This window comes from Chiroxiphia lanceolata, chromosome 1 (genome assembly GCF_009829145.1).
Source record: "Chiroxiphia lanceolata isolate bChiLan1 chromosome 1, bChiLan1.pri, whole genome shotgun sequence".
NCBI lineage: Eukaryota > Metazoa > Chordata > Aves > Passeriformes > Pipridae > Chiroxiphia > Chiroxiphia lanceolata.
Genome location: NC_045637.1, coordinates 73979602 through 73992398, shown reverse-complemented (window position 1 = coordinate 73992398; position 12797 = coordinate 73979602). Strand labels below are relative to the sequence as shown.

Here is a 12797-nt window from a genome sequence, read left to right as displayed (position 1 = left end):
ATAAAAAAGGAGAAGCGTGATGCTGGGAAAAAGCAGATATTGTGAAATAACGAAGACAGTCATGTTGGAATAATTTCTTCGTGTGAGTCTAGAAAAATAACTCTAGATAATACTGACGCAAAGCCCATTAAGATCATTACATGTGCATCACAGACCAATTTCAACTATAAATAAATGTTAGTTCCCTATTTTCAAGAAGATTTGGTCTGAAGTTAAACGTATGTTGTCTGAGATTAAATTTCTGCCATCATAATAGGTGCCAAATCCTATGTGTTTTGCTGAAGTACAGAATTGAGAAAAAGACCCATTGACCCCTAAAAAAGAAAATGCACTTTTGTTATTATGGGAAATCAGGATATGAATGTCAGTGAGCTGTTATATCCATATTACTGGAAATGCAAATGATATAGAGTGATTGTATGATTGTCTTTCCCGCACACTCTGTTTGGGCTTTGGAAATAGACTTTTTTTAGGGCTAGTTTCTTCTCTTGTATTACTCACACCACAGGGGCACAGGTTTCTAGAAACTGGGTTTTGCTATGTTGATGTGATATGGTATTGCAGACTGAAATGTGTGTTCTGAAGATGCTTGTATTATTTTACAGCTCTGCATTTCTCAAGTCCCTGGTTACTGTTAGAAGAACTGGAATTTCTGTTTGTTTTGACTGGCAAGTAGTAGTATTAACAGGCTGATGCCGTTATGGGTACTTCATGAGGAATATATTAGTGGTTGATAGCGCTGCAGTTAGCGCTCTGCATTTTATAAGTATTAAGTAAATATTCAGTGTTTAGTGTTAAATGTTAAGGGAAAATAGTGAAGCCTTGTTTTTTTAAAAAAAGGTTCGTAGTGGGGAGAAAATTTCTGGGGGTACTCTTGATTGCATGGTGATAATAAATGCTAAGCAACCTTTACTTCTTTTTGCTCCCACTATCAGTTTGTTTTGGCATTTTTTTTTAAAAATACCTACATGTAAGTAATTGAGAGTACAATGTATTTACCTTGAGTTAGTAATGGAATGCTCTTAGTATTAGAAATAAATGGCTGCTGACCTAGTTTCATGAAATCAAATACTGTAGGTATGTAGCTATTTGTGGTGAGAAATTTTTAAAAATGGAAATAGAAATGAATTTAGTTTTCTTATTATATGCATCTCAGCAAGGTTGTGTTTTCTGTAATTGTATAAATTGTTAGGCATTACTCATTTTTGGCTGTGTGCCTCATAAAAGCATGCCTGTTCCTGTTTCTCATAATGCAAACCAAGATGGGCAGTTTAGCAGGCAATCTCTAAGCTGACAGAATGCCAGCTTTATAAAGAAAAACACTTCTGATGCATAAGTGATGAGCAGAACACTTTTTTTTACTGAAGCTGGGTAAGTTCAATGCATAGGAAGTGCAAGTTAGAGATAACTGAGTAATACCTTCTTTGTAACCTTTAAAGCAGCCATCACACTGAAAACTCCACTGTGTTACTGTGCAGAGAAACTGTCCTGATGTGGCATTTGTTTTCATCTGCTGTACACTTACAGTAGCAAGCCATCTGTGACTTTTCATGCTAGATAGTTACACTGTCTTAGAAGATACACAGGGAATTTTTGCAGCTCTATCTTAGCTTAAAAGCTCAAACATGGTAAGTCATGAAGTTCCTGTCTAAAAAAGAAAAATTACATTGAAACTGGAAATGTTGTGAGCTGTATTCTCATACACACTCTTCTAATAAATATGTAACTTTATTTTTTAATTGCTTAATGACAGAAACAAGCACTTATTAAAATAAGTTAAAATGATTTATTTTATTTTAATATTTTTGTGGGTTTTTTTTTAAGCTCTCAATGTTAGATTTTGTGTAGATATGTTTTGAATATTTAACACATATACAGTAAGTGACTAGACATTGTTTTATACAGGAAAAAAAGCACTATAGGAACAGTTATAAGAGGGATTCTAGTGAAGATGAGTGGTGAGCCAGGAAGACTTTTACATTGGTTACTTAGTTCTTAAGAAGAGAGATCCAATTCCTCTGTTTCTGCTTTAGCAAAAAAAGTGTGGTATTGTACAGAGATATCAGACCATATTTTTATATAAAAAATTATTTCCTGAATAGAGACTTATAAATCATAAAGCCTTGTAATATTGTTTTGTTTCTCTGCTTTAACATACACAGAGGAGTTGTGTTGTGTGGCCTTCCTGGCATGTCCTTTTGGATGTACCTGGCTTTGCTTGGGTGTTAAAACTGGACACCTGAGCATCCAGAGCAGCTGCCATTTGTCCAATCTCGCCTGGTGCCATTCCTTTCACAGCAGACAGGTTTCATCTTCTCTGTACTCCTCAGCTTCTGTTGAGGGTGATCTTCTGTGACCCATCCAGACACATAATTTATTAGTTTATTGAACTACAATAGTTAATTGTTTATGGTTTATAGGAGGTCATCCTGAGGTATTGCTTATTTGTGAATTATAACTGGTCATTTCTAATTGTACATGGCTGCTGTACTAATCACTGTGTCTCCAGTTCCATAGGATGACTATTTTCCTAATATAAATCAGCTACATTAAATAGAATATTTTACTAAGCTTATTGAAATCAATGAAAGGACTGAAATACTTAGCACTGAATACAGAGTTGATTTTCTTTGTGATGCTTTTGTGATGTTTTAGAATGCTTTTCATTGAGATATGGGTGAAGAAGTTTCTCTTTAATGGGTACTTAATTAATATGAAACCACTTCATTGATGTTGAGATTTTCTTTAATCATTGTGGTATAATAAAAATTGCATAAATAGGAAATAATAAGACTTGTTTCTTGCTTAAAGGGATTTTTGACTTATATTGAAAAAGGAATTATGGTCTTTATATGAAGAATTTATCTCTTGTTGATACTTTTCTTTTTTAAGGATTTGGACTAATTTACTAGGAATTTTAATGTAAGAAGATAGACTCTGGCAAGTGTGTAAAGCCATGATACTTCATTTTATTCTAATAATTTTATTTTTGTGTTTTCTTGCCATGTGCAAATTAATTTTTATTTAGTTGATACAACTTTTCATCCACAATCCAGCAATGTATTTATGGTGTTTTGCTTTTATGGAAAGTGAACCTTTTTATCTGTATCTCTTTGAAGATAATATCTTTTAACACAAACAAATCTAATGGATTGCATTTCTTCTCTCGTATTTTCTGGGTTTCACACTTGTGATGGTAGCTGAGGTCAGTCATTTTGCTGTGGTTTCCCTTCTGATGTATATCCCTTATGCTGGGTCACTTAAACGTATTGGATTGCTCACCTTGCACTCAACTTCTTTGAAATATATCCATGGAAACTATTTTCTGCATAGGTATGTATGCTCATTATTGTATGCAGATTTTTATGAAGGATATTTTATTATTGAATATTTTATTTTGAAATTATCATATGACTGTCACGTTTTTGCCCTCAAGTAGAGGACAAAAGGGAGATGTTTAATAATGAAGAGTTGTAATGAGAACTGTTCTATTAGCTATTGAGGAAACCTGAAACAAAGCAGAATGTTTACACCTTAAAACAAAACAATGGATGTTCAATTCATCAATTGAAGGGAGCATCCAGAAACAGTGAAACAAGTCTGTCTTGTGTTGTAAACAGCTGTGCTCTTACTATTTTTTTTTTTTAAGGCATCAGCAAATTAGAGTAGGGAGGGATAGGAGGACAGTGAAGGGATTTGGAAACGCTGATGTGCAGCTTCTCTGAAGAGAGAGGGAGTGGGAGGAAGGCCTGATGATAAATTGGCAGCAGTGGCTGGTTTAAAAGGCAGGTTACAGGTAAAATTGGCATTAGGTTTCAGAAGAAGAGAAAGTGGACCTGGGGCCTTGAAAGATTTTTTTTTCTTTTTTTTTTTTTTTTTTTTTTTTGCAGTGATGAAAACTTGAGAAAGGGGATGGAAATGGTGTCTTAGAGCAAATGACATGGTAGGAAAATGCTTGTTTTACAATCACATATTTGAATGTATAAGAACAGGACAACTGCTTTCACAGTTAGTGGGGGATGTTGCAATAATTGCATATACTTCGTGTTTCACCTCTCAAGTATATTTGGCACAGATGGATATGAAGGACCAGGGTTTGCAAAATGTGTTTACATGAGATAAAATGTCTTCAACTTCAGCTGCTTTGTGTATTTTGACATGAGGGAATTGCCTCCATGTCATGTTGCTCACCCTGGTGTCTATCCCTGGCCTTAATGTGCGAAAGCCTCCAGCACATTAAAATATCGATTGACTTTGACTCCCCTATTTGTGAAAAGCACATGTTGCATATTTTTCTCACCTGTTGTGGAAAGGTAGTGGAGGTGGAAGGGGAAATGGTGGCTTAGAAAAGTGGCTGCTGAGATAAGAAGTTGCTTCCAACTTCATTCTGAAAGAAGAACATCCTTACCCCTTAAAAAACCCCCAAAACTTACAAAATATTTTGAAAATATAAAGAATACTAGTGCTATTAGAAAATTATGCCTTCAGCAATTACATTCCTCTGGGTCCCATGAGATAAAATGCTAATTGTTTTACAAAACATGTTTAAGTAAACTTTTTAATGTTTTCCGTGTGGATTCAACTGTGTGTTTTTGTGATTTATCAGTATTCACCTTTATGCACCTTTTCCCATTGTTTTTAAAAACCTTTCATGTTGTTGTATGAAAAGAAGATAGGAGTGAAAGCAAGAAATTCTGTTCATATAATCTGCATGAAGAAAATTGTAAACCTCTTTACACCAGTGGGTTTTTTAGAATAAAAAATGATTGAGCTTGTGTGCCTTTGTTATTACAGCTGGGTCAGTTTGAACTTGTTTCTGGCTTCGGATTCTCTTCTTCCCTCTAACCCTTTTGTGCCTCAGACCTCACTCAACCTATGGGAAGTCTGGCACAGAGGAGGAGAAGGAGGACACTGGTAGTGTTTGGACATGCATTCTGAGCATTTCTAGATACCCAACTGTCCCTAATTGTCCTTCATATGCTTAGGAGGAGACAAGCTTCAGTACTTTTTGCTAAATGTTTTCCTTATTTTTTTTTTCTTTTTTCAGTTTTAGTTTTCAGTAAGGAGTAAATTTTGTTTACTTCAAGTACCCTTCTGCTGGTGAAATGGTGGACTATTGATGACTGTGACCAGTATTTAGAAAAAGTTTTAAACTAATAAGCAATTGCTATTTCCAACCATTTTGCTGGAGAGTTTAGCTTTTCCAAAATCCGGTTTGAAAAGCTTGTGTTCCTGTCAGGAAAAGAGCAACCTCTTTTACAGCTTCTAAATAATATACCAAGAGTTGCAACTGCTTTAAAATGAAGGTTCCTGGAGTACAACAAGGTTTATTCTAAATAGCATCTGAATGTAAGCAACGCGTTTTAGGCACATCAGAGGTGAAGATTCAGTCCCATCATCGTGCATCTAGCAGCAGAGAGAGCTGCAACTAGTGATCAGGTGTTCTGTATAAGAGAGTGCAAAAGAGTCATTGCTCATATTTTTCCTTGTGTTCAGAAGAGCATTTTTGCACTGTATTTACAGTCTGAGGACTATTAGCTGGGAAAATTATGTAGATCAAACACAGAGTACACAGTGGTCCTTGTCATTAGGCCATTGCTTTTTCATGGGTTTGGTGGCACAAATGCTTTTGTAATCAGATCTCAATAAATTGTGATTTGTGACTGGTACACTGCGAATGGATTACTTTAAACATCTTGATGGTGATGTGATTAATCCTATGAGCTGATTACTATTACTTTATCATTTCTGTGGGCTTAATTTTGGGTTTTTTGAGGAGGTATTTTTTGTACTTTGCACAGAGATTGTAGCCCTTTTTGCAACATTTTCTTCTTACAATTTACAGAAATTGTTATCTGTTCTGATTAAAACCTTCAACATTGTCCCTTTTTTTTAGTTATTGTTGTTTCTGTTGTGCTTCCATCTTATCTTCAGTTTCCAGATTGTTCTGAGTCATGGCTACTGCTTTCATATTTTTCCACTCTTCTCTGAAGATGTGCTTTTTATTAATGGCAATATTAATTGTAGGATCCATAGTATTCAGTTCTACACAAGGAAGGGACTTCAATTTGCCCAGTCCAGGAACAGAAGGTAACTGTCCTGTGGGGTGACTTTTTTCCTTGACTTGAAATGCATCTTGGAGTCTGAACTGCAGTATCCTGGTAGCATCCTAGGCAAGGATGAAGCAGTGTCTCTAGAGACACCTTCTGTGGTAGAAGCCGAAATAACAATGAGTGTGTTCATGTCTGGATTTTAGAAAAGTAAGGTTCTCTAAAATCTTAGTGTGGGACTTTTGCTGTTGTTTTTTATTTGAATGTATACTGTAACCTTTTATTTTTTAAATGAATCATGATTCTTGGTATAAATTGTCAGCTAATTATATGTGATGCTAGGGAAGAAAGACTTAAGACAAGTTTTTAGTGACTGATTTTTTTCCCCACTGTTTTATGATAAAATATTTTAAGACTTGTAATGGTTTGGGTCATTATCATAAGAAATTCTGTTATAGCTCTCTATTTTATATACATACATATGTGTATGTGTGTTAGAATACTTGAATTTTAAGGGAGATGGGAGATGATGTTGGAAATAGTTCCTACAGATTTCTTTCTCTATTTCAGTGCACATTACCTATCCAAGCACACATCATAAAGTACAATTAAATGGTCGTCTCTTGTGTTTCACATTGATGTGATGATGGCTTTACTTCCGCTTTCTTTTGCTTACCTGCTCCTTAGTATTAAAATTGATGGTCCAGGAAATGGAAAAACAGTGCAACAAAAAGGGATGCTGACATACATAGAAATAATTGTAAATAGTGTCTCCTTTTGTAGTTGAAAGTGGCCAGGTTTTCTTAGGACTTTAGTGAGAGTTTAGGAAAAGTAAATGGTTTAGTAAGAGTAAATGCTGAATGGGCTTAAGGGATGATTTTCGCTGAGTTGCAAATGTCTGTTGTATTTTAAATACATTCCTCATTTTGGTTCAGTTTAAAAATCTATGACATAGAAGTGGTTCTTCGAATTGTTTTGCAGATCTAAGTTATGGCATTTCTTTTCATGAAAAGCCAAGAGGGAACTCAAAACTTATCATCTACAGGATGAGGTACTAATGTTTGAAATTAGTTTTTGCATGCCTGTTAGAGAAAACTCTTTGCCTTCCAAAATGTGGCAGATGATATATTTAAAAGGAATTTCAGAAGAGTTGCCATGCTATTTGAAGTCTAATTTGACTAACCTTGCTATTCAGAAAAATGTTTGAGAATTCCAGGAAACAACTTACCTTTGTTTTTGTTGTTCTTTGAAAGAAGAAATTAAGCGGATGATCCAAGATAAGTAATGAAGAATTACATTGTAAAATTAGATCATTAAAAGAGTGCAATAAAACTCTAAAAAACCTTCAAGTGTAGACCATGAGTCAAGTTTTTACTATAGTAATTCTGTTTGGGAGGTGGTTTATTGGGAGCAATGATGCATTCGACTTCAGAGATGCTGATTTCCTACTTTTACCATATGTTTGAAGTTCAAATAGAACAATACCTACAATGAATTTCAAAAAAGAATCAAGAGTGAAATGTGTCTTTGAGCATAAGTATTAGTTCTTCTGTGGAAGGGGAAGAACATCCAGTATTTCAGTAAACATAAAAAATTTTGCATGACGGTCAGTTTTCTTGATGATCAAGTAGAATTATTGCGTTGCAAACAAGAGTTTGCCCACATCTTTATGTAAGTCTGTCTTGTCTGAGACCCATTTTGGGGAGTAGAGAAGCAACCAAAATGATGTAACTTTTCTGAACCGAGCAACTTGTCAAAATCCATCCAGAGCTGTTCTTACATGACACATAGTTCTCCCTTGCTAATAGTCTCATATCCAGCTTGTTTCAGAGAACCTTATTGCATTTTGTAATATATTAATAGAACCATTTTGTGATACAGATGATTTAAAAATAGGACTATCTGGGATGAAAGGCAAAGCAAATGAATGCTCTTCTGCTGTAGGATGAAATTATCGGAAATGTTGGATTCATTAAAAATCCACTTCTGTTACTACCTCACCCAGTATTTTAGGGGTGAGCTTCATCTGATACACACTACCAAGTTTCTTGCTTTCTTAATGTCAATATTTCTTATGAGGTGGAGTACTGGCTTCCTCATTAGTCGTTTGGGAGTAATTGTAGGTATTCAAAGGCTGAAACTGGAGTTGAATGAATTCCAGTCCTGTTTGTTTGGTGTTTTGTGGAGACCAGCGGGAATGCTAATAGTGACCTGAATGAAATTTTTACCATGGTTGCTGCTCTCCAACTTTCCCTGTTCCTTTGCCATCAAGGGGACATCTCCGGCACTCTTAAACAATCTTTTTTCTCTAAGGAGGTGGATCACACATCGTAAGTAGAGTGTCTGTAAAAAAAAAAAAACCTGAAAGAAAATAAAACCTACTCCCCTTGGTTATGCTGTTGCAAATGAAGGTGATGTTTCTTCTGAGGCAATTTTTGTGGAGTACTTCCTAAGAGAGGTTGCAGACTTGTGTTATTTTTCTGACTTTTTCCATCTTTTCCTTTCTTTGAATTGCTGATACACAAGGGCAAGTAAAAGAGCACTGGAAAAGCTCTGACATAATCTGTTTGATGGAAAACAAAGGGTAAGGCAGAATGGGAGAAAATGCCCAATGTGTTCCGATGCAGTATATAGCATACACAGTTAACAGTACTAGGTGAGCATCTAACTTAGGATTTTATACAGGTTTCCCTACCAGATTTCCATTATACACTTTGCGGAGTCAGAACTGAGGTGCTCTTGAGTAGCACTAACTGCTTTTTTTGACTTCATACCCCATTGTACAGATGAGATGCCTTGAAAATGAGCTTGTTAATTTTGTCATATTTTTTGTCAAAAGACTTTGACATTTCCAAAGATGTCACTCAATAGGATATAGAGAAGATATTGTGATAACTGTAACTTTCTATTTTAGCTTCCTCTTATTAATTTCAGCTTTTTTGAGAAAACCGATTTTAATTTACAAACTGCAAGCAAAGCTCTGAACCTGAAAAAAACAGTCAGTTTCTTAAATCCCAGCTAGTGCTGGATATATAACTATATAGTTATAGTCTGTTAGAAATTGCAGTAAATTCTACTCTATTTAAAAAAAACCCAGAAAACAAAAAACAAGGAAACCATAGTGCACATAACCCACCCACCCTTTATAGTTGTCTGTAATGACTCTTCTGATTTACAGATGTTTCAAGACATGCAAAAATGGGGCATGAATTGGTCTGTTGTCAGGAAACAGCAAATAGCACTGTCTCTTGTTGCAGTTTTAAGCACGTAAGAATGTGTAAACAAGAACAAGATTCTTGGTGCTGAGTTTATTAACCTCCCACTTAATGACTGCCCTCATTCCTTCCATTTCAGTATTAGTTTTGATTTCCTTTAGTCATTGAATCCGGATTTTCTGCCTCTCAAGTGGGATCTGCTTTTGCATTTACAGGCTATGCAGTGCTTTCCCACTAATGCTCTGTAGGAAAATGAGGTGTTTTCTTGACTACCCATTATAAAAGCAGATGATCCTTATATTCTGTAAAAAAGGAAGGCAGCCTGTATACCTGAAATTGGTGTATCAAGAAACGTTTATTGCCATCTTTCATTGTTAGTATTTTTCTGAACTGCCATTCAGTGGATAGGAGGACAAGGAATTACTGAGTCAGAGGAGGATAGGTCCTGCTTCGTGTTTTGTGTCAATAAGCTCCATTCTAACATCTCTGAGGTATATCACCAGCCTACCATAAGAAGATGTGCAAAATAAAGTAAAAGTAGGATGCTCATCTTTATTTTCCCTGCTCTTTGATCTCTGCTTCCAGAACTGCCCAGGTCTCCATCTCAAACCATATTAACTGCCTAATTGTCTATTTGCTCTCCCTGCTCTGAGGCTTTAGTGATGAACCATAAGACCCATAGCTCTTCTGGGGAAGAACGTGTTCCAACAAGGAAATAGAGAAACCTTTCCTATTTTTTTCCTAGTGATTCCTAGTAGTAGCACACAAAACTATAAAGGATCTCTTTCTGGAATTTGGTAGAGAAAATCTTCTTCCAAATGTTGCTGCATCTGAACAGTGACCTTAAGAGGGTTTTTCGGGAATGAGGAGGGACTGCAACATAGGTTAAAGTTTTATCAAGAGGAACCTCTTTATGTATTTGGGGCCTAATTTTGGATAACTTGGGGGGTTTATTTGATCTCTCAAAGACCAAGTTCTCCAGATGCAACACAGTTAAGATTGTGACTCAGATCTTTGTTTTGTCACTAGAGGAACCATCTGAAGATAACTCTTTGCATAGAAATGTGTGGATACAAACAAAAGTAAAGACATATTTTCATTTTTGTAATCCTTTGACTTTATTTTGATTGACAGTGGAGGCTAACAGTAGTAGATAAACTGGTTTTAGTTTCTTTTCTGCCACTGAGAAAGGAGAGGGGGGATAAGGATTTTTATAGCTAATCGTATTTCTGGATGAGAGAATAAGAATGCTTCCTTGGGAGAAGGTTGTAAGGAAACCATGAAATGCAGCCCTCCAGCTTGTTGTCTAAATTACAAAAAAGTACAACCTCCAAATACCTGACAGACCCTCTAAAAGTAAGCTGTGTATAATATATGCCTCATCCTTGTTAAAGCAGTGGCTTCACCATGAACTCTTCTTATTGAGAAAATCAAAGTATGAAAAACAATGGAAAAATAAGGAAACCTGAAATGTTCTTAAAATGCAGCTGCATCTCTTCTGGAGCTACTGCTAGTATTTATATGCACATTTAGTACACACATAGTGTAAGTAAACAGAAATTTGAAGTGGTCTGGGGGTTTAAATGTGCTTTCATGTTTCCTGTTGTTTACACATTTTTGTTCAGTTTCATCTCGTCTGTGATAATGATCTTAAAATACTACAATTTTTTATCAAAATGTAATATATTTTTAACCCTATTACTTTAATGTTATATTATTTAAATCCCATTTTAACATTGTTTTTATATGGGATAATTTAGTATACCCTTCTGTGTGGTCTAATTTTCATTTGCAATCTCTGTGTATCAGTACTGCCTTCAGCACAATGCAATGCGAGAGCCAAATTAATTTGTTTTGAAAAAATTCAGACCTTGGGGTAAAAAGTGAGAGAATAAGTTGTGTGGTGGATAAAAGCACTAACAAATGCAGCATGGGCACCAGACAGATGTATTTAGTTTGTGGTAGAGTTTAAACCTTTTCTTAGACAAAGTGTGATTATCTCACAGGTTTATCTGCGGTGCAGTTTCTCTTTGTTGCATTGTTTCAAGTTCTCTTACCTTTGAAGGAGGATGAGAACATTGGAATATGGCAACTTTTCCAGCAGTATTGTTTGTATTTCTGAAGGGAATACCAGTCTTTACATCAGGATTTCCATATCAAGTAAGGTGTGTCTTTGCTCTTTCTTCTCCTTGTTTGCGCTATTTATTTCCTGCAGTTGTTTTAGGAAAACTTTAGGGGCTCTGATGCAGATGTTCTAAATAAAATGCCTTTTTCTTCTTATATAATTACATGTGATCAGAAACAGTGGAACCGTACGCTTGTACACAGGACGTGGATCCTACCATCCTGTCCTAGTAAGCAAAATCTTCTGCTTCACCATTTAAGTTCTTGAATATTCCTAAAGGCATTTCTAATAGGAGTTTCCTGTTTATTGGTCAGTTTACTGCAGTTACTTCTGGATGTATTACTGTTTCATACAGTTAAGTTATAAATTACCATCTAAATTGTGCTTTTTGGTGAATTGTCAAAGATAACGAAAACCAATATCTGACTCTGAAATTAACATTGCATTTTAATAAATTTTCCTCAGGACAATATGCCTGTGCCTCTGCATACTTTTCTGCATAAATTCTCCCAGAACTTGAGTACCAAAAGTCTAAATCATCCCCCCAGCACCAGACATCAAACTTCTTGCTCTCTTTTATGTTGTGTTTTTACATGAAATTGGGGTCTAAAGCAGACTTGAAATACAGAAGCAAAATCAGATCCAGGTATTCCTTCTGTGCTGCCTGAGGTGAACATGTAGGACACCAGTGTGGTGAATGCAGAATCATGTACTTCATGCTCTACTTAGTGAGAATGTAATATGCTAGTAGAAAATAAGTACAGGTTCTGTGGATTGGAGATACTGGAGGAGGGCAAGGGGACTGTGAAAGGAAGTTCACTGTGGGCACAGTGCAGAGTAATTTTGGGATCTGTTTCCTGCTTTATCATTTAAGCCTAGTGCACAGAAGAGGATAGAAGACGTTTTCTTTTGCTAACAGCTTATGATGAACTAGGTGTTGTAGTGAAATTCTTGACAGGGATCCTACTCCTGCATTAAACTCTTCTCCTTCCTTAATTTTGTTAGTACTGAACACAAGAAAAAAAAATATGTTGAGGAGCTTGGAAATTATTATGTGTGTCCTCTCTGGGATGATGCCCAGAACTAAAGTGTTTACCTCTGTATATTTGCTTAGCCTGAGGCATTTGTGATTGCTTCAGCACTGTGAGCAGCCGGGAAGACGGGACTGTGCATGCATGTTGGGTGGCAAAGGGAGGGATAGGCTGCTAGAAGAATGCCAAAGCATTGAATGCTTTCGCTGCTGACGGGGAAAACATTTGGCCCTGGGTAAGAATATTTCAGACTAGTCTTGGAATATGTCCATATCACAACCGCCATATTCTTGCTATCTCTACAGTCACCTAAAAAAAAAAAACCCAAACGAACAACCCTCAAGCATTCAACCTCATGATGAAGAGTGAGTGGAAG

General features: G+C 35.9%; 1 protein-coding gene across 6 annotated transcripts in view; it reads left to right on the top strand.

Annotated features, from left to right (window-relative positions):
* The window catches only part of SEMA5A (semaphorin 5A), a 333475-nt gene that overhangs the window by 60934 nt on the left and 259744 nt on the right, over nt 1–12797 (top strand). The window contains exon 1 of one of the 6 annotated variants that reach the window (XM_032697762.1): nt 3906–3943. The exons of 4 other annotated variants lie outside the window; for them this stretch is intronic. In XM_032697762.1, coding sequence (XP_032553653.1) covers nt 3941–3943 — 3 coding nt within the window. In that variant the 5' untranslated portion in view covers nt 3906–3940. Of the gene's footprint in view, nt 1–3905; nt 3944–6071; nt 6091–12797 lie in introns of those variants that run through there. One more of the 6 variants, XM_032697798.1, reaches the window with a different exon arrangement.